Source organism: Miniopterus schreibersii (genome assembly GCF_964146895.1).
Source record: "Miniopterus schreibersii genome assembly, chromosome: 1".
Lineage (NCBI taxonomy): Eukaryota > Metazoa > Chordata > Mammalia > Chiroptera > Miniopteridae > Miniopterus > Miniopterus schreibersii.
Window position 1 is genome coordinate 106,113,203 of NC_138101.1, and position 25,857 is coordinate 106,139,059.

The window sequence follows — 25,857 nt, forward strand, 5'->3', positions numbered from 1 at the left end:
CTCTTAGATCTCCTGAGCTGGGCACTCTAGGCCTGTCCCTTGTGAGAGTTATTTAGGCTCTCCTGTTGTAGTTCAGTCTTGAATGTTATTGTCCCATTTGTGGGAGGAATCTCCTCTCAGACTGGCTGACTGTCTCACCCCTAACCATGTCATGCAAGCTATTGTTCAGGTGCTGACAGAACAAAACACAAAACAAGAAACAAAACAAAAACATACACAAGACCCCTACAACAACAGCAAAAGCAACCACAAGCCCAACCGGCATGGCTCAGTGTTTGAGTGGTGACCTATGAAGTAGGAGGTCATGGTTTGATTCCCAGTCAGGGCACATGCCAGGGTTTCAGGGTCGATCCCCAGTGGGGGGCATGCAGAAGGCAGCTGATCAATGACTTTGTCTCATCATTGATGTTTCCATCTCTCCCTCTCTTCCTCTCCCTTCCTCTCTCTGAAATCAATAAAAACATATTTTTTTAAAAAAGCAACCAAAAAAGGGGGAATAGGAAAGAGGAAAGAGAACAATAACAGAAGAAAAGAAAAAAAATATGAGGAGAAAAAAAAGGGGAAGTAAAAATATGGAAGTGCAGAGATGAAAGAAAGAAAATAAGAATAAAGAATGAAGGAAAATGTTATAAAGAAAAGGGGAAGAAAATAATTGTGAAAAAGAAAATAGAGGAAAAAGCAGATAGACAAAAAATAAGAGAAGGAAGAACAAAGAGAAAGCAGGAGAAAGAGAAAAAATAAGGTAAGAAAAAGGAAGGGAAATATTAGATCTATGAAAGCAAAAAGAGAGACAAAAATAGTAACAAATCAATAGAGAAAAAAGTTGAAGATGATAAAGAAAATTAAAAAAATTCAAGTGGCATTCATCTCAGCAGAGTATAGGGCTACTGGGAGCTCCCTTTGGATCCTGCTCTTCTGATGACTGAGGCTGATTGTTTTGTCTGCCAATTCTGGACTTCCCGGGAGGTACTTAGGTACTAACCACTAAACTGTCCTCCTTTGGCTCTCAGCAACCTGTTTGAAGTTTCAAGCAATCTACAGTTCGTGTCTTTCTCCACAGGACTTGGCTGTGCAAGGGAGGGGCCAAGCTGCACTCAAAGGTAGGTTTGTTAGCAGCAGGGTGCCCAGGGGTGGTTACAGCAAACTTCCCCAGGTTTCCAGGGCTCCACCTCTGTCTGCCTGTCAGCCAGCTGTCAATCTTCTGAAAGGGCTTTAGGCAGAATCAGTAGTCTAAATCTCTGAGTCTCCCATCAGGGGGAGGTGCTGTTCAGATTTCAGGGAAAGTGATGGGTGTGTATCCCCTTCCCAGAGCTACTCCTCTGAGAGTGTCCTGGAATATTTCCCTGCCTTCAGCTGGGAAGAGATCCTCATTTGCAGTCCAGTGGGATCAGCTGGAAACTTGGAATTTCTATCAGCTCTCCTGTGAGGGGGAAGCACAATTCAGGTTCCTGAGTTAGTGGGGGGGGGGGGGGTCCCAACCCCAAGCCAGTGACTGATGCTCCCTGAGACTGTTCAAACCCCTAGGCTTGGCCTCTACTGCTGTCTCCTCTGCAGAGGTCGAGATGCAGGGTGTGACAGGCAGGGCTCTTGAGGATGGGGTGGGCTGTATCACCTAGGGTTGGGATTTTTTCCTTTTCCTGATCTGTGGCTTCTGTAACGAGCCAGCACCTCTCAGGAAAAATGGCTGTTTTGGTTCTGGGGAGGGTTATGACTGAATGCAGATCTCCTGGCCGCCTCTTTTTCATCTCTCCCCCCAGCCTCTCCTCAGGCACCTTCAATCTGCACTCCCTTCCCTCCACTGAAGCATTGGGTGGGTAGCTGCAAATGAAAATCCTGTACTATGGTTATTGTTTTTTTGTTTTGTTTTGTTTTGTTTTTGCTTTAAACAAACTGTCACTTTATCTCTGAATGGCTCTAGACTCCCCCGGGGGCAAGCAACCCTGCCACCTTTCACAGCTGGATGTCATGTGGGCTGCTGGTCTCTGCTCTGGTGCTCTGGGCTGTGGAGCCTAGCCTGGGTTCTGGGCCTCTGTCTTTTGGGGATGCTAACATAAGAAATCATTCAAGCCCAGCTGGGTGTGGCTCAGCAGTTGAGCATTGATTCAGGATCCAGAAATTGTGGTTCAATTTCTGGTCAGGGCACATGCTCAGGTTGTGGGTTTGATAGCCAGTTGGGGGCATGCAGGAGGCAGCCAATCAATGACTCTCTCATCGTGAATATTTCAACTCCCTCTCTCCCTCTTCCTTCCTGTCTCTGAAATCAATAAAGATATATTGTTATACCCAGTTTTCATGAGATTATTCACACAGACACCAAGTTGAGTGTTTGGAATTTATTAAGCCAGCGGCTACAAGGGCGCTCATGCCCTAAACAGACTCACAGCCTTGAACAGTCTTCACAGGGAGAATATAAAGGCAAACTGTATCCTGGTTGGCATGGAGAGGGGTGGGAACCTAGCAAAGCAATGTACAGAAGCCAAAACAAGCACTGTTTAACCATTATGGTTGGCTATTTCCTGGCACTAACTTGTAACTGTATGTTCAGGGATATGAAACAGGATTGACATGACTGAAAAATGAGGGTTACAGGCTTCAATATTTTTTAAAAAGAAATCATTTGAACTGTTATGTTGATCATGTTCTGTTGACCGTGATTGTTAGCTATAGTTATAAGAAATATAGTTCTGTTAACTGTGATTGTTCTGTTCTAATTAGAAAAAACACTTTCTAACCTGGGTGGGAGTTGTACGCCCAGGGGCATAGGAATTACCCTTGAAATTTGATCCATTCTCCTCTTCCGAGAACTGCCTGTTATCACAGAAAGATTAAGTACCTTGTTCCCAAAACAATGGAATCCTGGAGGTGCCTGCCCATTGCAACCCCCAGCCCACAGTACCTGTAATCTGGTCCTGGAGTCCCTCTATGAGCCCTTTGCGACCCCCAGCCCACCTTGCCTACTTTCCCATGCCTATAATTCCTACTTTCCCATGTAATCTTTGTCCTTCTATCCAATATAAGCAGCTGACTTATGGGGGGTGGGTGGGTGGCAAGCAGATTTTTGTGGATGACCAATACTGCTCTCCCAACTTGCCAGCAATATTTGAATAAATGTTCATGTATGATTCAACCCTCTCTGCTTAACTGACTCAAGCTGTGACAGGCAGCCTGGACCCATTGTTGTCTGGTTTCAAAACCTGTGAAGAATATTTGTGAGTTTATTTGAGCCAAACTGTTGACAATTGCCAGGAAGCCAAAACCTCAACTGATTGAGATAATGCTCCGGAGAATGGCAGTTTTGCATCTTACTTTATAGATTACAATCAAGGGGGGAGATGTAAATGGGTTACATGAAATTCATTGGTGATAGATTAGGGAGGTGGGAGAAAGCAAAGTGGGGAAACCTCTGGGATTGGATTCAAAGTAAAATGATGGACACATACTTCTTTTACATAGGTGGGTACAGGATAGTTAATAGTCAACAGTTAATAAGATATCAATAACAATGAGGATTCTGGTGCGTTGAGGGCCCGGAAAAGGGAGAAATCAGATATATGATTTTCAAATATTTTCTCCCATTCTGTGGCTTGCCTTGGGGAAATTTCTTTGTGGTTGGGGAGAAAAGACAAACACAGGGAGTGGGGTGGTGGGGAAGATGTGTGCAGGGTAGAGGCACTGTATGGGAGGTCTAAAGTGAACTCTCTGAGCTTCAGGGTTGCATACTTAGGTATTGAGTAGACTGGACGAGACTCTCTGATATTGCTATAGCTCTGCAGGCACGAATGTGTGTTACTGTATACACAGCGCTGTGCATCACATATAGATACTAAGTGTCAGGGACTTGGCATCTCACGAGACCTAGAGCATGGAGGGGGGTGGCGGGTAGCAGGAGGCTCTTTGTTAAGAAAGGAGTCTCCATATTGTAATTTCCACAGGACTAACAGATTACCTTAGAGGCAGCATGATGTGACTTGAGAGCCAGACAAGACTTGGGTTCAGATCTTGGTTGTAGTAGATGCTACTACATAGTACCCTTCCCATGCCCCCTCAGCCATTCCTGATGGCTTCTTATTGTAAGGGATTTTCTGCCTGAGGTCTTTCTCTGCTCAGAAAGCACAGAGGAAAGTCTGGAAGTGAAGGAGCAGCCCTCCACCCTTAGTTTCCTCATTCTTTTGGTGGGACTACTGTGTTATATTCTGCACTGTGTATCTCAGAGGTCCCCAATAAGATCAAGCCCCCGTTACCCACAGGGGTAGCCTGCTCATTACTGCACTCTGAATTGGTTTCCTTATACTTCTTTGTCTCAACTTCCTCCATCCCTCTACTAGTGCTCTCAAATAGACCATTTGTACTCACATCCTTATCTCAGCATCTGTTTCTGGGGGAACCCAACCTGAAGAAAAGGTTTTTCCACTTCTAAGATACATCCATTCTATTTCCTTGGGCAGATCACTTTAACTCTCTGACCCTCACTTTCCTCATCTACAAAAGGAGGTAAAAAGCACTTACTCATAGGGCAGTCATGAGGCTTAACATCTCACTAAGACATATTAAGGGTTCAGTAAATGTTAGTCCTCTTTTATTTTCTGTTGTTTACTGGTCTGTAACATAGATATTCTCCCAGAGGCCCTTGGGTGGACGTGCCTCATCCAGCCATTGCTAGGCAGGAAAAGACAAGCAGCCTGGAGCTGGCCCTGTGGGCGACTGGATTACTGCTCCCATTTATTTACTCCCTCCCTGCAATAGGATTAAATATCATCATCATCAAGCCTTGCATCCTCTAGTGGGAACATGACTCCCTGTCACCCATGCATTAGTCATGAGACAAGCTTTGGTGAATGGTATGTGAGCTTACATGACACTCACATTTGAGAAGAAGAAGATTTAAATGTGTTCTTGCATAATTTGGCTCTGGCTCTTTCACTCCCACCCTCCACAATGAGAAAAACATGTCCCCAGAGCCTGGTACAGTATGAACTAGTAATTATTTTTTAAATTTATCTTTTTTTGTTCAAAGTATGACATATGTCCTCCTTTGACCTCCTCCACCCCATACCCCCCCCCCAGGCCTTTTGCACTGTTGTCTGTGTACATAGGTTATGGATATATGCATATAAGTTCTTTGGTTAATCTCTTTCTGACCCCTCCTCCCCCTTTCCCTCTGAGGTTTGTCAGTCTGTTGCATGCTTCCATGTCTCTGGGTCTATTTTGTTCATCAGTTTATTTTGTTCATTATATTCCATATATAAGTGAGATCTGTGATACTTGCCTTTCTCTGACTGGTTTATTTCACTTAGCATAATACCCTCCAGGTCTCTCCATGCTGTTTCAAAGGATTAGAGGTCCTTCTTTTTTTACAGCTACATAGTATTCTATTGTGTAAATGTATCATTATTTCTTCAAACAGGTGCTCTATCCCTTGTTCAATTTCTTCTCCTTCTGGTACTCTTATGATGCAGATATTGTTACATTTCATGTTGTCCCATGGCTTCCTTAAATTGTCCTCCAGTTTTTAAATTTTTTTCTTTTTGGTTCTCTGATTGAATGATTTTTTTTTTTTTCCCCTGTCTTATAATTTGCGGATCCATTCCTCAGTTTCCTCTAAACTGCTGTTCATTCTTTCCAGTGTATTCTTTATTTCTTCTGTGTCAGTCTTCATTTCCAACTGATTGTTTTTCATTGTTTCTATATATTTTTTCATGCTATTGAGCATCCTTATAATCATTACTCTGAACTCTGTATCTGATAAAATATTTATTTCCATTTCATTTAGCTTTTCTTCTGGAGAATCCTCTTGTTCTTTCATTTGGGGCTTGGTTTCTTTTCTCCCCATTTTGGTTGCCTATTTGGGTTTGTTTCTATGTATTAGGTAGATCTGTTATGACTCCCAGTCTTTTTGGAGGGTCTCTTGTGCAGGCCAATGCCAGATGCTGTTTATGACTGGCACTGAGTACCTTGTTTGTAGCTATAAGCTTGTAGCTCCCTCTGCTGGGGCTAGGATCATTTGGAAAGGACCAAGATGTGCACCAAGGTCTGCTTTTCCTAGCCCCAGGTCCAGAAGCATATCAGGCAAAAACTCAAAGCACCCAGAGATCTGCCTGTTATTCTCAGCGACTTAATGAGCCTCAGGCTGTAGATCACAGCAAGGTGTAAATTGCACAGGGTGGGGTGAGAGGTTTTCCAATGGATGGAGCAATTGCTCCCCCCACCCCCCAGGCAAAAGCTGCCTGGATGGTAAAAGTCTGCTTGAGAAAGATGTCCTCTGCAGTATGGAGGAATGACTCAGTACAGGGATCCAGGTGGCTGCCCTCTGAGCTCTATCCCAAGAGCTACCAACCTTGGATTCCCCTCACAGGGTTATAGTCCACTCTGCCCTCCCTCTGCCGGAGTCCAAGGTGAGTGGCTGCATACGAAATTTTCTTTGTTGACTCTTTAAGAGGGTGCTTGCATTTCCAGCCGTGTCTCCCCGGCAGACAGAAACCCTGTAGCTTTTCACAATCCGATGTTATGTGTACTCTTCCTTAGTTCTGGTGCTCTGGGCTGGGGAGCCCAGCTTGGGGTTTAGACTCCAGACTTCTCAGGGGGAACCCCCCCCACACACAGCTGAGATATCTCTCCAGAACTTCAGCTGCTGCCTGTGGGAGCCCAGCCAACCCTCTGTGACTTGTGCCTTCCTACCAGTCTATATGCCATCTCCACTTTTCATCCTTGGTTATGAGGGTGCGCTCCAGCTAGTCTTCAATTGGCCATTAGGAATGATTTTTCTATATTTTAGTTGTAATTCCAGTTTGGTCCTGGGAGAATTCCAGTTTGGTCCTGGAATTAGCTTCCATTTAATTCACCACCATCTTGGAATCTCTGAACTATTACTTATTAACACTTATTGTGTACCAGGCACTGTCCCATGGGTTACACATATCTACATGTGTTAATTCATTTTATCCTCACAGGAACTCTAAGACACAGCAAGGTCCTATTATCATCATCCTTATTTTACAGATGTGGAAAACTAAGATTCAATAAGGGTGAATATCTCACACAGATGGGAAAGTTCAGGCAGTCTGCCTTTTACATCCATATTCTTAACAACTGCACTATGCTATTTCTCACAGTAGGTCATCAGCAAATGCTTGAATAAAAGTTTGTTTAAATAATTGTCATTACTGAAGTATTGTTCCCTTCCATTTACTCAAATTCCCAAGGTGCAATACACTGAGACAAAGATGGACTTCTAAAAAACAACAACAAACAAACAAACAAAAAAAAAACAAAGATGGACTTCTGACCTTGGACCTGGGCACTTTTCCTGCCTCTGTTTTTAACCAAATAGGTGGCCCTTCTGATTCTCCTGATTGGGGAACAGTCATCTGTGGTCATCAGATGGGAACACAAACATTTACTGTAGAACCTGCATGAACCACAAATATCTCCTGTAAATTATATGTGGATCCCAGACATTTTTATCACCCATGCATTAGTCATAAGGCATGCTTTGGTGAATGGCATGTGAGCCTATGTGACATTTACCATAACTGAGAAGGCTTCAATATGGACCTCAGACTCCTCTTCTGAAGGCTCTTGTGAACTTTTCTTTCTTGAGGTTCACTTGGACTCCAAACATCTCTCCTGTAAAAACCATGCTTGATAACCTCTTCAGGTTCCCAGTCATCATCTCAATGGGTCCTCTCCACAGCTCTGTAAACAGGCTAAAGCTTGCATTATTACAGCAAGCATAGAGAGCAGTGACCATGCAGGTGAACCAGGGACAGGATCAACAGTAGAACTGCATTGTCCTGCCCTTAGTCTATTACCCTTCCCCCCTGATTGGCCTTTTGACTAGATTATGCTTGTTGCTCAACCTTCCACAGCCCCTGAGGCCCCCTCCCTTCTTTTCCCTCTCCCTCACTGGTTCTTGTCTGCCTTTTTTTTTTTTTTTTACTCCTACCCCCTTTCTACCCCAGCTGTGTGAGGCCCCACTCCCAACAGGCTGGAGCCAGACAATGGGCCCTTATTCTGGACAAAGAATCCCTGCAGTGTCTCCCACCCACTGAGGCTCCTTCCAGGCCTGGGGCGGTGTGGGCAGAGGGCACTGTGGAGGGCAGGAGCCATTGGCTGGCAGGACAGAGGGTGGCCCTGGCTGGAGAGATCCCACAGGAGGTATACATTGTAAGCACCACTCACAGTAAAAGCCTGTCTTTCACACCCAGCCCCATCTCTCCAAGTGGGTATCTCTCAACCATCATTAGTTCTGGGTTTTTAAACATACCCTAGTCTTTATTCTTTTTAAAAAAATTTATTTTAGGAGAGAGAGAGAGAGAGAGAGAGAGAGAGAGAGAGAGAGAGAGAGAGAGAGATGTGAGAAACATCAATCGGTTGCCTCCTGCACATGCCCCAACCAGGTATGGAAACTGCAACCAGGGTATGTGCCCAGATCAGGAATCAAACTCACAACCTTCTGGTGCACTGGACAATGCTCCAACCAACTGAGCCACACCGGCCAGGGCTGGTCTTTATTCTTTTTGCATATTACAGTCTCTTTCATAATTTTTTCTTCCTCTTTTTCTTTTAAGCTTCTCTCTTCCTGTGCCTTTGAGTAGCTTGCCTGTCCCTATTTCTTTTTAATTTTTTTGTTAATCCTCACCTGAGGATATTTTTTCCATTGCTTTTCAGGGACAGTGGAAGGAAGGGGGGAGGGGAGAGGGAGAAAACATGGTGTGAGAGAGATACATTGATTAGTTGCTTCCACAGGTGCCTTGGGGGGGGGGGGGCGAGCCCGGCACCCAGGTATGTGCCCTTGACCAGGAATCAAATGAGACCCTTTTGTGCATTGGCTGACGCTCTAACCACTGAGAACATTGGCCAGGGAAGTCCCTATTTCTTATCTTTTTCTCATTTCATCATATTCTCTTCCCTCTCTCTCCATGTCTTTTTTGTCCCCAAATCTTGATCTCTCCATGTTTCTGTATCTCTATCTCCACGGTTCTCCTTTCTTGCCTTTCTATGTCTCCTGTGCTTATTTCTCTCTATATCTCGTCTCTGTCTCTTCATGTCTCATCTCTGATCTTCCATCCTCCATCCCATTGCTGTCACTTTGGGCTGTGGATCTGAAGGACCTTCATCAGTCACCATGCTGTCCTGTTCACAAAACTTTCTCAGTCCTCCTTTCTGGTAAATCCCAGAGGCCACTGGAACCGGCATGGGAAGTTATTTTCCCCAGTTTTCACATTTGGAAGCTGAAGCTCTGGTTGCTGGTTCCAGGCTACTATCCCTGGGTCTCTTCCTCCACGTCCTCGCGTGGTCTTGTCCCAGCGGTGCTTCTGTCCCTGTGGTTCCGCCCGCCACCTGATCCGGCCAGAGACAGGTCTTAGGACCTCGGATAGCTCCTGTAAAGTGCGGGGGCGGCCTGGCTTTCTTTATCGCGAGAGCTGGGAGAGCGGCCTTAGAGGTGGAGCGGGAGTCTCGCGAGAGCTGCTGCGGGCTGAGGCGGTGCGGGCGCGCTACGAGCTGGCCCTAGGCGCACGCGCTCCGCGCTCCCAGCCCCGGAGCGGCTCGCGGCCGGCTTTGCGCCGCATCGCCTGGTGTGCAGCGCAGCTCAGGACAGCGCCGTGGCCTTTCTGCAGCTGAGCGACAGCAGCGGGTGAGCCCGGGCCTGAAGGCTGAGAAAGGCTTTGCAGGGAAGCTGGGAGCAGGGCGAGAGTGGGTCACCCCTTTCCACTTTGTACCCCCCACGCTTCCCCTTTGGATGCAGGGGGCTGGCCGAGTTGCTGGAGAGGTGGAGAGTTGAGGTCACCTTCTCTGTTTGGAGAGGGGCAAGAGTGCCCCTGGTGCCCCCAGGCCCTCCAACTCCCACCATCACCACCCCCAGCTCCCTCAGAGGGAACCCGCGTCTTGGGTGACGTCAGGCCTCTGGATTCTGGAGCGTGGGCCTTGGGCCCTCCATCCTCCCCCACCTGGAGTTCCCTGGAAACCATCTTCGTCTTCCTGGGGATGGTGCCCGCGATAAGGGATGGGGGCGACTGGAGGCGGGGTATCTGTGGCCTCCTTTGGGTCCTTAGTCACTAGAGGCGCTCCTGCAGGTGGACCCAGGTTTTACCCCCCTCTGCTGTCTCCCTCCCCGCCTCCCGGGGGCGACCGACCTTTGGACTGCTGGTGTGAGCCGCTTCAAGGTTTCCGGGGATTGGTGCACTGGCTTGAGCCTGGGGTCCACCAGGGCTGAGGTGGTTTGTCGGGTGTGCAGCATGTAGCTCATTCCAACGCTGGCAGGAGTTAGTCGCGCGGATGAGGGTGAGGTGTTTGGGAACCCGTCCCTGCCCCTGCCTTCGGGAGCTCTTGGTCTGGGGGTTAGGAGAACCAAATAGAGACTGAGAATTGCCCCCGCCCCGGGGTGGGGAGTTTAGGGACGGCCAGACAGACTCTACCGCGGACAAAAGGAGCACAAGGAGAAAGGGAGGCAAGACCCAGCGAATGAGAGACTTCCTGGAGGAGGTGAAATTTGGATGGGAAGAGAAGGCATTCCTAGGGACTGGTATGAGCAAAGGCATAGAAGTGGGAATTAAGCACAGCTGTTGGGGAGCCTGTCTGTGAGCCCAGCCACGTGAGCTCCTAGGGTGGGGGAGTCTGGAGAATTTTGCGGGCTATGCCCTACCGGTTCTGCCTCCAAGGGTCAGGAATTTGAAAGAGGGAGATGATTTTTTTTTTTTTTGGGGGGGGGGGGCTACACAAATCTTGCTAGTTGAGATTTGATCTGGGTTTGGTGAGCTTGAAGGCAAAGCCCTCAGACCTGAGAGAGGAGTGTCTCTGGTGAATGGGTCACAGAAAGAGGGACTTGTTAGATAAAGCAAACCTAGAGTCCTTTCCCTGGCTGACTGACTAGCCACCTCTGAACAAGTTCATTCCTCTTTCTGGGCATCTCTTTGCCAGCACCTTTCTCTAGGGACGAAATAACAGGATTAAGTACTGACCTCCCTTGAGGAAGCTGCTTGTTCTAGTTTAGAGCATTCCTCCCAGTTCTTCTCCCTTTTCCTTTTCTCCTCATTCTCTCTGCTTTCCTCTCCCAACTCCTCCTCACAGCATTTCCTCTAGGGGCTGCTGACAGCCTGGAGTCTCTGAAGGTTTCCTGGAGGTGTGGGACAGCAGGGTTGACAGAAGCTGAGAGTTTAGCCTGGTTGGGGAAGAGCATCAGTTGCTTCTCTCCCACCCTTTGAGAGACTATCCAAGTCTGAAGCAGGAACATAGATTGACAGTGCTTTGTGACCTGCCCTGTGTTGGGTCCTTCCTGGAAGCCCCATCCATGAGAGACTGAGGGAAAGATTGGATGTGAATGAGCCACTGCTTGGTGGCCAATAGCCGTTTAAGAATTTAAGCAGTGGGATGTATAGTAGGAATGTCTGGAAAGGTTTCCCAGGAGAGGTAGGATGTGAGAAAATAGTAGGACTTAGAGGAGCTGACAGGGTTCTAGTTTAGGGGCACTGGAAGCAGAGGGGGTGGGTAGACATGTCTCATGCATGAAGCTGGGTTGTGTGGGAAGCAGATCAGCCTGTGGTAGAGAAACAAAGGGTAGTGGCGCAGGTCTGTAGCTGATTGACACAAGGCCTTGAATGCCAGGTATAGGATCAGGAGGGGCTACTGAAGAGTCATCATAGGATAGTGATAGCAATGCCAAGAGAGTGCTGCTTTCTGAGCATGATTCGTAGCTCTGGGGCTTCAGAGTTGGAGGTGGGATAGGGGGCCAGAGGTGGAGCAAGAGGGGAAAACTTCCATCTTAGATAGACTCTGGGCAGGCAGGAAGAAAATGACCATTTCTATGCCAAGGATGAGGGACTTATGCTGGGGAGGAGGGCAGACTAGGGAGCAGGCAGCCCTGGAACCAGCCCCAGGTCTCTGGCCTGATCTGAGTCCAGGCTTGAGTCTCTTCTCTTTGCCATAGGCCTCACTTTCTCCACTGTGGGAGCTTCTGTCCTCCCAGCTTCACAGTAAGAGATGGAATAAATTATAATCTGGGTTTTAAAAACAAAATTCAGGTAGTATTTGCTATCTTATTTTTTTTCAGATTCTTTTGCTATCTTATTGATAACTAAGTTGGTTCTTCCTTAGGCCTACATCTTTGGGAGGATATGTAGCACCCCTCAAACACCACCAACATTTTGAGGAACAAATTGCTACTTTTCCCATTTTGTAGTCAATAAATTTGGTTTGCAGAGGCCACTCACTTCTGTCTGCCTGTCTCTGCCTGTCTCTCTCTCTCTCACACACATACACGCGCACACACACACACACACACACACACACACATATGTGTCTATATATAAAGGCTAGCTCTGAAATGAGGGCAGAGGAGCCTGGAGCCTTCCATTCCTGTGACCCTAGCCTCTTATAGCCCTCCCAACCCTAAATTCAGCCTTGCCCTGTGCTCTGGCCATGAGCTCTGGCTTCTCCCACTCTGAGTAATTCATACTTTGCTACACTGACTTCTCTGTAACCATGGGCACACCTTTGGAAGACAGCCTGGGAGGAAGGATAGGGGTCAGGTTGGAGCCAGGATTGAGTCACCTCCTTTGAGGCTCCTACAATCCAGTTATTATATGCAGTCTCCCTGCTCCTCTTCCTTGTTTTCTTGGAGGACAGCAGTTTTCCACTTCACATCCCATTGTCTCATGGGAGGCAATGTCTCCTTCAGCCACCCTTTCTACCAGGCACTGCTGAGTTTGGTCATTTTTGGCATGTGGCTTCCTCTGAGATCTTAAACTCTAGTATGCTCTGACCATAGTGCAACTTTTACTTTACCTACTTTGGAACCCTACAGAGACCTTTCATTCTCTAACACCTTCATTTTCTCTATACCATGAGCATTGCACCTTTTGTGTCTTATCTGGACCCTATGGTCCAGGATTTTAACCATTCTTGGGCCCATGCCCTCATCTACCTCACGACATTGCCTGCGTGTCCTAACCCAGCAGCAGAAGTCCCAATTCACATACCAGGGCAGTCTGGTTCTGCTGCCATGCAGGGTCTTCAGCTTCAGCTGTCCCTCCATCACTTTCTAGAAATCCTTTGCGTCTTCCCAACAGCTCTTCATTCCATTTCATGGGGGGAGTATTCCAAACTGGACTACTCTCCTAAAACCCTTTACTTATGGAAAGGGTGGTTGGGGGTTTATGGGAGAAGTGGAACCACACCCATGTTTCTCCACTTCTTGAATCCCAGTAGAAGGAAGGATCCTAATCTAATATGCCTACTCTGTGCTATGGAAGCTGGCTCTCTGTGTCCTGAGGTACCAATGTCCATCAGCTATTTCCCTGGCTGGGCTGGAAAAACCTTTCTAACCCTATGTGCTCCACTAGTTGCTACTGTTTTAAACTGGTGGCTTTGTCTTATTACAAAAATGATGTATGACCCTTGTAGAAATCTTAGAAAATAAAGATAAAAAAGAAAGAAAACAAATAACTTATAATCTTACTATCAAGAGATGACTACTTGTTTCAGTGTTGTCACTGATATTCTCTGTGTGTGTATTAAAATTTTAGCCAAGTTTTTGAAAGACTAGTTTGCTAGACTCGTTCTTTCTTCATTTCCCTCATGTTTTCCTTATTTCTTAGCAGTGTGGTTTCTGCCTACCGCTCCCTGAAGCTGTGACCTCCTAAATGCCAAATCAGCCAAATGTCACACATGACCACTCCATAACCATGGACATTATTGACCCGATTGACCAGTCATTAAAAATATTGAGATAACTAACCTGTATTCATTGACATGAAAATTTTTTATGACATATTGTTGAGTGGAAAAAAATAGGAAAAAAAATATTGTTGAGTGGAAAAATAAAACAGCATGTATAAAATTATCTCATTTTTGTCATATATACATTAAAAACAAAAAACAAAAACCTGAAGGTCAAACTGTTAAAGGGTTGTTTGTGTGAAAGGGTGGATTCTGAAAGAACTTTTATTTTCTACTTTATGCACTTTGATTTTTTTTTAACTTACAGATATTTTTATACATAGCTGAAAAGCAACATTTTCATTTTATTTAAAAAGAATTTAAGGCTATATATATATATATATATATATATATATATTATAAACATGTTTTTATTGATTTTTAGAGATAGAGGAAGGGAAAGGGAGAAGGATAGGGAGAGAGAGATAGAAACATCAATGATGAGAGTGTCATTGGTCAGCTGCCTCCTGCACGTCCCCTGCACTCCCCCTGCTGGGGATGGAGTCTGAAATCCTGGCATGTGCCTTGACCAGGAATTGAACTGTTCATAAGTCAACACTCAACCACTGAGCCACACCGGCCTGGCAAAGGCTAAATTTTTTAAAAGAAGAATAGAATTCTTCAGTGGCTGGCAGGACTCTGAGAATAAAGCCCAGCTCAAATCCTGCCCATGGCCTTCAAGGCCAGGATGACACCGCTGATCCCACTATCAACCCTATTTTTCCCTTTCTGTCCCTCCCACTTTGATCTTTGTCCGTATTCTACTTTTTTCTGTTCCTTGAGTATACCGTGCTGTTACTTTCCTGATCTTCACACCTGCGTTCCTGATTCTCTTTTTCCCTAGCCAACTCACTCGTCCTTCAGGATTCAGCCATATTAAGCCTTTCCTGGTTCTTCCAGGACAGATCAGGGAGGTTCTCTGCTGTGTTTCACAGCTTTTTGTACTTGCTTTCCCAGAGTACTTCTCAGGCTGTAATTGCTCATTAACTTCGCTGAGTCCTCTATTCTGACTTCCTCCCTCTCAACTCCAATCTGTCTGCAATATTACAGAGAAAATTGAAGCAGGTACATGGACTCTCACTCTCCTTTCCAAGGCCTTAAGCCTGCCTGTATCTGCTTGCATCATGTTCTTCCTACCTGTTAGAATCAAGGCTTGTCTTAACCTCCTTGCTCTGGAACCCATGCTTCTCTTTTCAGGGTTAACTTCTGTTGTTGCAGTTGCAACTTTTTCCCTGGGTCCTTCACATCCCTAGCTTATTTCCATCTTAAACAACCCTCAGCCATAGCCCTTCCTAGACCAGATATCCCACCTAGGTAGTGCCTTATCTCTCTATTCTCTTCCTAATCGTAGGCAGCCTTTTTCAAAGAGCTGTCTACACCTGCTTACCTGTTCAACTATAGGTTGGATTTGGCTGCCACTCCCACCCCCACCCTACCAAAACAATTCTTGCTGGGAACACAGATAACTTGATGTTACTGAGTATAATGAACACTTTTAGCCCAGCCCTTTTCATGCTGTCATATTTGTTCACTGTCTACTCCTGACTTTGGAGACTCCACTCTCTTCTGGTTTTCCTTCTGCCTCATCAGCTGCTTCCTCTCATTCTTTGGCAATTCATCCTCTTCTGCCTGACTTTTTTTTTCCATTTATTTTTTTTGAACAGATAATAAATACATCCACATGATTCATAATTTGAAAAGATGTTCCAAATTTCATCAGTACTAAAATGAACATTTTGATATTTTGGAAAACATTTTAATGTCTGTATCTTAAAATTTTTGGCATTTTATAATTACAATTTGGCAGTATTTTTGTTTTCTTTTGGTAAATAAAATTAATGCTCTATCATGGGGTAGATGGTATAAAGATACATAGTAACAATTCTTCCCCCCAACCTGCTCCACATCTATTCAGTTTCTCTGTCCCCCAGGGAGCCACTTTTTTTTTCTTGATATCCTACCAGAGATTCTTTGTGTATATATTACCAAATGCAAACATATACAGGGTGGGTCAAAAGTAGGTTTACAGTTCATATGGAAAATAGCACAATGATGAATAGATAATAAAACAAGAATAAACTGAGTGTTTCACCTACACGCAACTGTAAACCTTTTGCTCCACCCTGTGTGTGTGTGTGTGTGTGTGTGTATTTTTTCCCTCTCAATATTTTATTTTGAAAAATTTCAAAGCTACAGAAAGGTTTAAAGAACAGTGCAATGAACACCTGTACTAAGGTATGTTACCTAGATTAATCAATTGTTAATATTTTGTGAAATTTGCTTTATCTATCTATTTTTTTTGCAGAACCACTTGAAAGTAAGTTGCAGACAAGACACTGTACCTGTAAATACTTCAGCATGTATCTCCTAAGAACAAAGATATTCTCCTAGGTAACCACAACACCTAAGACACTTAACACTGAATAATGATATCTACTACGCAACCTATGTTCAAATTTCTCTACTTGTTCTAAAAATGTCCTTTAGAGCTGTGATTTAAAATTCCAGGATTCACTAAAGGTTCATTCATTGCATTTGGTTGTATGTCTCTTAAGTCTTCTTTTAATTTAGATGAGTCCCTCTACCAATCTTTGTTTTTCATGACTTTAACATTTGTCTTGGAGAATTTTCCGTAGTCTGGATTTGTCAGGTTATTTTTCATAATATTTTCAAAGTAAACATTTTGGCAACAGCAGTGTGTAGATGATCTTGTGTCTTTCTGTGTGTATCATGTCAGGAGGTACGTGATGTCCTTTGGTCCCATTATCAGAATTGCTAAGTTCGGTTGCTTGGTCTGCCAGATCTTCTCATTATTGAACTATCTTTTCCCTGTTGTGATTAAGTAATCTAGGGGGTGACACTCAAACTGTGTGATTTTCCTATTAACAGCCATTGATCATCCTTGTTTGTATCAGGTCTTACACAGAGTTGCAAATGGTGGTTTAAAAAAATTATGTGATTCTTTCTATCGCTAGAACTTTCGTTTTCCCTCTTTCTTTCTTTTGTATGTCATCCTAGGCTTGTGCATTCTTTTCATTCAATGTGTTATAACCCACCCATGACTGACATTATTCATATTTTTCAACTGTTATACTAAAGTTGAAGAAATAGTAAAAGAGACACTTATTTTTTTTTAATCTTCACCTGAGGATATTTTTTCCATTGCTTTTCAGAGAGAGTGGAAGGGAGAGAGAGAAACATCGATGTGAGGGAGACACATCGATTGGTTTCCTCCCACATGCACCCCAACCAGGGCCAGGGATCGAACCTGCAACTGAGGTATGTTCCCTTGGCCAGAATCTAACCCAGGACCCTTCAGTTACAGGCTGACATTCTAACCACGGAGCAAACCAGCCAGGGCTAAAAGGGACACTTTAAATTTACTGTATAGCTTCACCCAGATTCACCAGTTGTTAACATTTGTCAAATTTGCTTTGATTCTGTCTATATCTATCCCTTCATCATTTCTTATTTTATGAACTATTTGAAGTGACATCATGACACTTTTCCCCTAAACACTTGAGCATATATTTCCTAAGAACAAGGGCATTGTCCTACAATCTTGATACCATTATCACACCCTAGAAATGTAACATAGACACAATATTATCTAAGTTAGAGTCTATATTCAAGTTTCCTTTGTTATACCAGTGATGTTCTTTATAGTGTTTCCCTTAATCAAGGTTTACACATTGGTTTTCATTGCCATGTATCTTTAGTCTCCATTAGTTTAGACAATGCCTTATCTCTTAAAAATTATTTTTGTCTTTTTGGATGTTGGCATTTTTTTAACAGTCCAGGTCAGTGTAGGTTTTAGAATGCTTTACAACTTGGATTTGTCTGATTGTTCCTCATTATTAGATTCAGGTTAAACATTTTGGGGCAGGAATACTACACAGGTGATGCTGTGCCCATCTCCCTGCTTCACATTAGGAGGCTGTAATGTCCATTTGTCTCGTTATTGGTGAGGTTTAGTTTGATGATCTGATTAAGGTGGCTTCTGCTAGCTTTCTTCACAGTATAAGTGCCTGTTTTCTTTTGTAATTCAGTCATCTTTGGGCTAGTACTTTGACATTGTGTGATTCTCTTTCTGCCAATAATCTTTCACCAAGTGAAAGGTTTAGCATCTATTGACAATTCTTGCCTGAATCAGCTATTTCCCTAGTGATTGCAAAATTGGGAGGGTCTTTTAATTCTTTTATTCCTTTTACATTTATAGCTAGCATTCTTCTGCAAAGAACTTTCTTTTTTTCTTCCTCCCTCTCTTAAAAATAAGAGTGTAACTTTGGACTCATGAATTATTTTTAAAAATTCAGTAAATTGTATTATTGTTATTATTACTTTTGATACGCTTAATAGTCTCAAATTTGGCTGGTGATAATCCCTTTGGACTGGTGTCCTTTGTACATGACCCTATTCATTGAATACCTGCTTGTTTCTGGCACTACAAGATGTTCTAGACTAACCTTATGTTTGTTTTGGCTTGGGATAAGCCATAGATATTTTTTAAGTCATGTGTTCATATTGATACCTCCAGTTCAAATCCAACATCACAGGGCTCTTTTACCTTCCCACATTCCATATTCTATCTTCATACTCTAACGGTGAAAACCCAGGTTCCCAGTAACACACATTTACTTATAAGCTTTCTCTTACACTACACATGGCAACGTTTCAGAATCACCACATTAGTACCAACAGTAACAGTAAACCTGCTAATATATAAGATATTTTTCCAGTTATTTTTGTCATTGAGGTATATCCCTCTGAGACAACACAGAGTACTGTGACAAGTTACTTGGCTAATTCTTTTTACCATGGTTGTGTCAGCTTCGTTTGTTTTTGTTTATTTCAACTTTAGGGTTTACTTTTATTTCTGGTGTAAGTTTTTGAATATGTAAGACATTATATGTACAAAAGTATGTAAAAGTCTTTACCTGGAGAAGTCTCATGACTCCTCTCAGCCCTTCCATCATGCAGGTTACCATGCCGTTTGTTTTCTGGTTTATTCTTCCTGTGTTTTTTTTTTGCAAAAATAAGCTAATTAATATGCACGTTCTTCTTTTTCTTTATTTCTTACATAAAAGGTGGCATACTATTTATACTTGTCTGTATTTTGTTTCTTTTTTTTTTTTATAAATATATCTTTATTGATTTCAGAGAGAGGAAGGGAGAGGGAGGGAGAGAGTTGAAACATCAATGATGAGAGAGAGTCATTGACTGGCTGCCTCCTGCACGCTTCCTACTGGGGATCGAGCCCACAACCCGGGCATGTGCCCTGTCAGGGAATTGAACCATGATCTCCTGGATCCTAGGTCGATGCTCAACTGCTCAGCCATGGCCGGCCAGGCTGATTCTATTTTTTTTTTTTACTTTCTATGGACTGTTATCTTTAGGGAGGAAAGACTCAGTAAGAGGGCAGGGACCACATCTTTCTTATTCATGCTGTCTCCCCAGTGCCTGGCAGATTAGAAATCCCCAATAAGGGAACAAATGACCGAAAGCAAAGGCAGGAGGAAGGGGATCCCATCCTATGACTGAGGCCAGGGCTCTGCCATGTTTAGAGTCAAAGAATAGAGTTTCCTCTTTCAGAGTTCTCTGGTACCCTCAGGCCATTTCTGTTGCTTGCCTTTCCCTGCATGTTCCTTTCCTACCCTTGGATGGGGTTTTCTGTGGTTAGATTTTGTGCATTGAGGCAAAGGGCAACAATACCTGGAAGGAGGTAGCTGGTAGAATGGTGGCTCTGTGAGACAGGACATGCCTCCATTGGGTTCATCCCACTGAGAATGTGAACAGGGCCTGCCCCAGGAAGCATCCAACCCGGCTGGGCTGAGAGAGGGACCTGGTTAGGATGGGCTGTAATCCTCATCCTTCTCTGGCTTTTCTTTCCTTCCAGTTCAGGACAAAGAGACTGGGCTAGCTGGTGCCATCATGGCAGGTAAGGAGAGGGTGGGCCATGTGAATAAGACTTCAAGTGAGCATAGGGTGGTCGAACCTATTCCTAGTCCCCTTATACCCCTTAGTGTTTGGAAGCAGGTTCTTTCTGTCCTTTTGTCACCAGGTTTCCCTTGGTCTCCTACTTAGGCCTATCCATCTGAGAACCTGAACATGACACTGTCTAGCCCTCTTTCTGACCCTGGGGACCAGGAATCAAGCATCTTGATGCCCTGGTCTTACTGGCCATTGGACTTATGAGTGGCATGGGTGGCATAGTTAGTCTCTGTCCTCTCTGTCACCATTGCTCTCTAATACTCTGAGACCTTTTCCTTCTGGTTTCTGAGTTTTCTGGTTTCCAAAGGCTCAGGTACAGAATGCCAGAGCTGTAGGGATTTTTAGGGACTGTCTAGCTAAACCCTCATCCTACTGGATAAACTGAGGTCTGGAGAGGGGAGGTGACTTGCTCAAGAGCAGAATGTTGGAGTTGAGGCTGGACCCCCCATTTCCAGACTAACGCTTCCTGCTTCTGTCTGAAACTGGCTCCCTGCTGAGGAGGATGCTGCACCCCTGATCGACAACATTTACTGTATTTCTTCTGAGAGGCAGTAACACTGCCTTAGGGCCTTTGGTTATTTTGGGAATCTCACACAGCCCGGAGGAAGCAGGGATGGTTGGGTAAGGATAGCAATTTGGCCTATGGCCACAGGGTCCACTGGGGCAGCCTAGGCCAGGGAAGGAATGATGATATTGGATTGTTAGGGAGAGGAACATTCAAGGTGATGCCATATGATGTGCTTTACCCACAGAAAGAGTGAACAACTTCCCACCACTGCCCAAATTCATCCCTCTGAAGCCATGTTTCTACCAAGACTTTGAAGCAGACATCCCTCCCCAGCACCTCAACATGACCAAGCGCCTCTACTACCTCTGGATGTGTGAGTGCTATGGATGGGGAGGTGGGTGGTGGTGTGGGGCACTGGGGTGGGGTACCCGCAGGCTGGCTATCCTTCAGCCCCACTTGCATCATCTGCATGGGCCAGTAAGTCTTTCCCCACCTGACTCCCAAAAGGCTCCTTTCATGGGCCCATTCCCCAGTTGGGCCTCAGTTTTCCTCTAAGCCTGTCCTCCCACCAACCCCCATCTCCCATTCACAGACCATTTGAATAAGGGTCTCTGTCTCTTGCTCTCCATTTCCTTTCCCACTGGAATAGTTTTCCAGGGAACCTCAGGACTCTGGATTCAGGGAGGGTCCTTCCCTTAAAGCCTCAGTTTTCTTGCTTTCTCTGGAACATTACTAAAAGAAAAGAGCATTCAACTGGGAGTTGGGAGATAAGAGATCAAGCCAAGCTGATTGCTCCACTTCCCAAGCAGCAGGTTCCTCATTAGTAGAAAGAGGGTGAAAGAGGGTGTTGTTTCAGTGATCACTGTGGTTCCACATAGAGCTCTGTGCTGAGTGATCAGTACTTCTAAGAGTCTAGAGTTCTAATGTTCTCTATGATTTTGAGGTCAGGTGTTTAAAGGCCTTAGTTTCTGGTGTCCTATGGCAGGTTGGTGGGAAAGGTATCATCTTAGGCTGTGCCCAGGCTGGTAATAGGTACCTCTTAGGCATGTGCAAGGAGAGGAGTCTGGCTCTCCTGTGCTGGGTACCAGTCCCAGGGAATGCCAGACACCACAGGGTGACCTTAGCCAGGGTCTGCCACATGTGATGTTGCCTTGAGTCAGGCCTGTACTTAGCTATTTACCTGGGGAGATGATTAATTGTGCCAGGAAGGTGGGAAATAATGCTGTCTTTGCAGCAGGTCCTTCATGGAATGGTAGAAAGAGTATGAGGACAGACAAACTCAGTTTCAAGTCCTGGTTTGGCCTTTGGGTGGCTGTGGAGCCATTTTCCCCTTGTAACATGAGTGAAAGAAGGGATGGGGCAGGTGTGGGTAGGTCTGTTGATGTTGGGAAAAGAATGAGTAGGTTGTCTCTTATGGCTTCCATTTTCCCCCCATCAAAATATGATGTAGAAGTGGGGATGGGAGCTTTGAAGAGACTGGGATTAGAATGAGAGCATGTTTGTGGACAGACAGTGGGCACACTATCCAAAAAAATGTGACTCCTAAGATTTCTTGGCCATACATGGATCCATTTGAGATTGACTGCCATGAATTTATAGTCCTATCAGGCCTCTGGGCTGGGGGACTCCTTTTTTTCGTAGTACTTTCAGCTCAGGTCCAGATGGGAATTGTGTCCATCCAGGGTGAGTATGGTCAGAAGATAGGGCAGGGGAAGGAATAAGAAAATGAGTGTAATGAAGTATGGCATCTGAGCCAGATAAAGAAAGAAGTGGAGATAGAAAAAAGTTGATGGCTAGAGAGAAAGTGGCCATCAATGGATGTGAAGTCCAAAGAGGCGGTAGAATAATTGCAGGAGAGGCAACTAAATCAACGGAGCTAGAGAGAGGTGGGACTGGGAAGAGAGGTGTAATCCAGTATAAAAACAGGTTAATGTCTGGTTTATGTAAAGAGCAAATAAAATCAGTAAGAAAACCAAGGATCCAGGAAATTTGGGGGCAGTAAACAGGAATGGAAGAAATGCAGCTGAAATACATAGGAAGAAATGTTCATTCTTATTATGAGGGGCCCGAAATGGGTGTACCTGCACAGGTGACAGTGTTGTCAGGGAAAACTTGGGGAGCATTCCACCTCAGCCTGGGCTCTGAAAACTCTCCCCCTGAGAAGATCTTATTCAATAACTGGATTTAAGGGCTATAAATATAAATATCTTCCTAAGTCCTTTCTAGGTGCCTGCCAGATGAAATGTATATAACCCTTGAGATGCTTAAGGGCTCTATTCAGAAGCCAGTACCATAGATTCCTGGATGTCTGAGGCTAAGATTGAGCCCACTTTCCTTTGTTTATTCAGCAGGTCTTTGTGGAGCCTTAAAGGGACACAGCCTAGTGTTCCAGGAAGGGTTCACCTTGTGTCAGAAGACTTGGGTGTGTGTTAGTGACAGTATCAGATGAGGAAGGAGTCTTTGAGGTCCTGACTGGCTGTGACTCACTGATACTGTGATTCAGAGGTTCAGCTAAATTATGTGGGCATGGAGGAGGAGGAGCCTGGGTCTTGCTCTTGGGGAACTTCTAGTCTGGTTGATGGGCTGGGATTTGTACTTTAGAAACCATGAAAACAGCCCAGTTCTGCAGGAGATCAAAGGGATGGGAGATGACTAAGGCTAGAGTAGTGAAGGAAGGCTTCTCGGAGGAGGTGGCATGATAGTTGTCTAAAAAATGGACTAAATAAGGACTGAGATCCCAGTCACTACTGCCTGCCCCATTTAAGTACAGGGCAGATGGTACAGTGACTTAAATAGATGTTTCCATGTCTGGCCAGCATTGTTCAGTGGTTGAGCATCGACCTATGATCCAGGAGATAGCAGTTTTCTTCCCAGTCAGGGCACATGCCCGGGTTGTGGGCTCATCCCCAATAGGGGGCATGCAGGAGGCAGCCAATCAATGACTCTCTCATCATTGATATTTCTCTCTCTCCCCCTCCCTCTTCCTCTCTCTAAAATCAATAAAAATATTTTTTAAAAATTAAATAAATAGTTGTTTCCACAAGGCCTTTTACTTTCTTGTTTTCATGCCCCTACCTTGCAAGAGAAGATGTAAGGTGGGTTTCCTGTGCCTTGGCCTTGGTGATTGCTATGAGTCTGGCAGGGACAGGGGCTGAGGCCATTCTTATAAGGAGAAGAACATTTCTACTACCCTGAGACTTTGGGGCCCTTCAACTGGGCTTGCTGGCCTAAGGCTCTGGATTCCTGCTCTGGAGGCTCTTTGTTCTCTGGGTTTCTCAGATCCCCAAAAGCGGGTGTGGGGAGGGGGTTGGTCTGAGCTCCCAACTTTCTTTCTTACAGTCTGTACTTGGTGTGTGTGTGTGTGTGTATGTGTGTATTCATTGATGTGGGTTATGGGTGTGAATATGTATAAATGTGGTATGCATGTGTGTTTGTGTGTCTGTATCTCTCTGCTTGCTCTGTTTGCATGTGTTTGATTGCTATGTTTTGCATTATGGATGTGTGTGTCTGTATCTGGGTGCTCATGTATGGGCCTGGTGTTTGTGTTTATGTCTGGTGTATGTCTCTGTGTGTGCTCCTGGGTCTGCAGTGAACAGCGTCACGCTGGCCGTGAACCTGGTGGGCTGTCTCGCGTGGCTGATCGGAGGCGGGGGAGCCACCAACTTTGGCCTCGCCTTTCTCTGGCTCATCCTCTTCACACCCTGCTCCTACGTCTGCTGGTTTCGGCCCATTTACAAGGCCTTCAAGTAAGTGGTTGGTGCTGACCCCGGATCCTAACCCTGCCTCTTTGCTTCCCTATCTCTTCACTACATATTTTCTCACCCTTTTTTTGCTGTCTCCCAAACTTACTTTCCATTATTCAACCTCAGCTCAGACCACCAGGTAGGATTTGGGCTTCCTGGGAGCTCTAGGCTGGGATGAGAGGGCTGGGAATTGGAGCCTTCCTTTTAGTGCCTTCCTTCATCACTCTGCCCTTGGGTGTGGGCAACATAGAGACCGGGTCTGTTTTAATTTTGCCTTCCCCAGGCAGCTGCATGTTAAATATTGCCAATGGGGCCACCTACCTTGGTGGAGACACCCATCCTGTACCCATGGGGCTAGCTGATTTAGTGCCAAGTGGACCATCTATCCATGTGCCAGTGGAACCAGCCATCCATATACCACTGACACTATTTATGTGCTAATGAGGTCATCCAACTCTGTGCCAAAGGGACCACCCATCCATGTATCATTGTGGCTAGCTGTCTTGGTGCCAATGGGTGTCTACTTTGTGTCAAATAGGATTTTCAATCTTTGTGCCAATTGGACTATTCATCCGTGTACCAACAAGGCTATCTGTCTTGTTGCCAATGGAGTTTCCATCGTGCCTCAGATGTCCTTGCCAATCAGACCATCCAACAATGTGCCAATTAAATTACTTTCTTGGTGCTAATAGGGTGTCTGTTCTAGTGCCAATTGGACTTTCTGTCTCTAAGCTTATGGGATCATCCATCCATGTACTAGTGGAGCTAGTTGTCTTGGTGCCAGTGGAACTGTCCATCCCTTTGACAATGGGGTTGTTAATTCCTGCCACAATGGGCCCATCTATTTTTTTGCCAGTTGAGCCAACCACCCATGTACCAGTGGGTGCTCCATTCATGAAGAGATATCTCCCTGTGTAATGTCGTACACACAGACCTAACACATGGAATCCTGCAAAGGTCCATGGTTAAATACTGTCCCATTTCGGCCTCTCAGTTAAGGCTTTTGGCTGTCTTCTCTCCATTGTGTACTCACTTAAACTTGGAAGGGCTTGGGGGCTTGAAGGCAGGGAGTCCCTGGCCCTCTGCCCAGGTGATGGGAGCCATCTCCTTTGTTGCAGGACTGACAGCTCCTTCAGCTTCATGGCATTCTTCTTCACCTTCATGGCTCAGCTGGTCATCAGCATCATCCAGGCTGTGGGCATCCCAGGCTGGGGCATCTGGTAAGAGACTGAGGTATCTGGGACTGACCCAGGGCTGGGATGAGTGGCACCTTGGTTATGTCTTTTGTTTACCTCCATGTGCTAAGCTGCCTGACCGGTGAGGACACTATAAGTTACAGAAAGTATGATAGGATTCAGGCTAGTGTAGTAGACACAGCCATAGCATTAGAGGAGAAGGAGAGCCTTGCAGTGGATTCTAGGGGCTGAGGAGTTTCAAAAATCATGGGAGAACCCGAGGAAAGGAAGCATTATGTCTGAGGAGCTCATCTTCTGAGCCATGAGGAGGGTTCCTCCTGAACCACTGACATAGGCCCTTTGGGTATCAGCAAGATGGTCCCTTTGCATCCAGTGATATGGCCCTTCCATGTGACAGTGAGATGGTCCCTTATTCTAGTGTCTAGTGGGATGGCTCCTGGGTACCCCTCACCATGCTGGGCAGCCTCATAGCTGGCCTCTTCCTGCAGCGGCTGGATCGCCACCATCTCTTTCTTTGGAACAAACGTTGGCTCAGCGGTGGTGATGCTCATTCCCACCATCATGTTTACAGTCGTGGCTGTTTTTTCCTTCATCGCCCTCAGCATGGTACGTGGTTACCTCAAGGGTGAGAGGGTGGCTTTGGAAAGGGGCTGTGACCCAGAGGTCTCCCTGGGGACTCACTGTGGAATGGCTTGGTAGACTTTGT

General features: G+C 45.3%; 1 protein-coding gene across 11 annotated transcripts in view; it reads left to right on the plus strand.

The window, feature by feature from the left end:
* The window catches only part of SCAMP5 (secretory carrier membrane protein 5), a 57,060-nt gene that overhangs the window by 28,399 nt on the left and 2,804 nt on the right, over positions 1–25,857 (plus strand). For 2 of the 11 annotated variants that reach the window (XM_081156823.1, XM_081156824.1), the window contains 6 exons: positions 1,011–1,100; positions 19,610–19,651; positions 20,457–20,585; positions 23,802–23,958; positions 25,074–25,175; positions 25,640–25,757. In XM_081156823.1, the coding sequence (XP_081012949.1) occupies positions 1,011–1,100; positions 19,610–19,651; positions 20,457–20,585; positions 23,802–23,958; positions 25,074–25,175; positions 25,640–25,757 (638 nt within the window). Of the gene's footprint in view, positions 1–1,010; positions 1,101–9,462; positions 9,635–16,018; positions 16,105–19,609; positions 19,652–20,456; positions 20,586–23,801; positions 23,959–25,073; positions 25,176–25,639; positions 25,758–25,857 lie in introns of those variants that run through there. The other 9 variants (XM_081156829.1, XM_081156828.1, XM_081156825.1 and 6 more) reach the window with 7 other exon arrangements.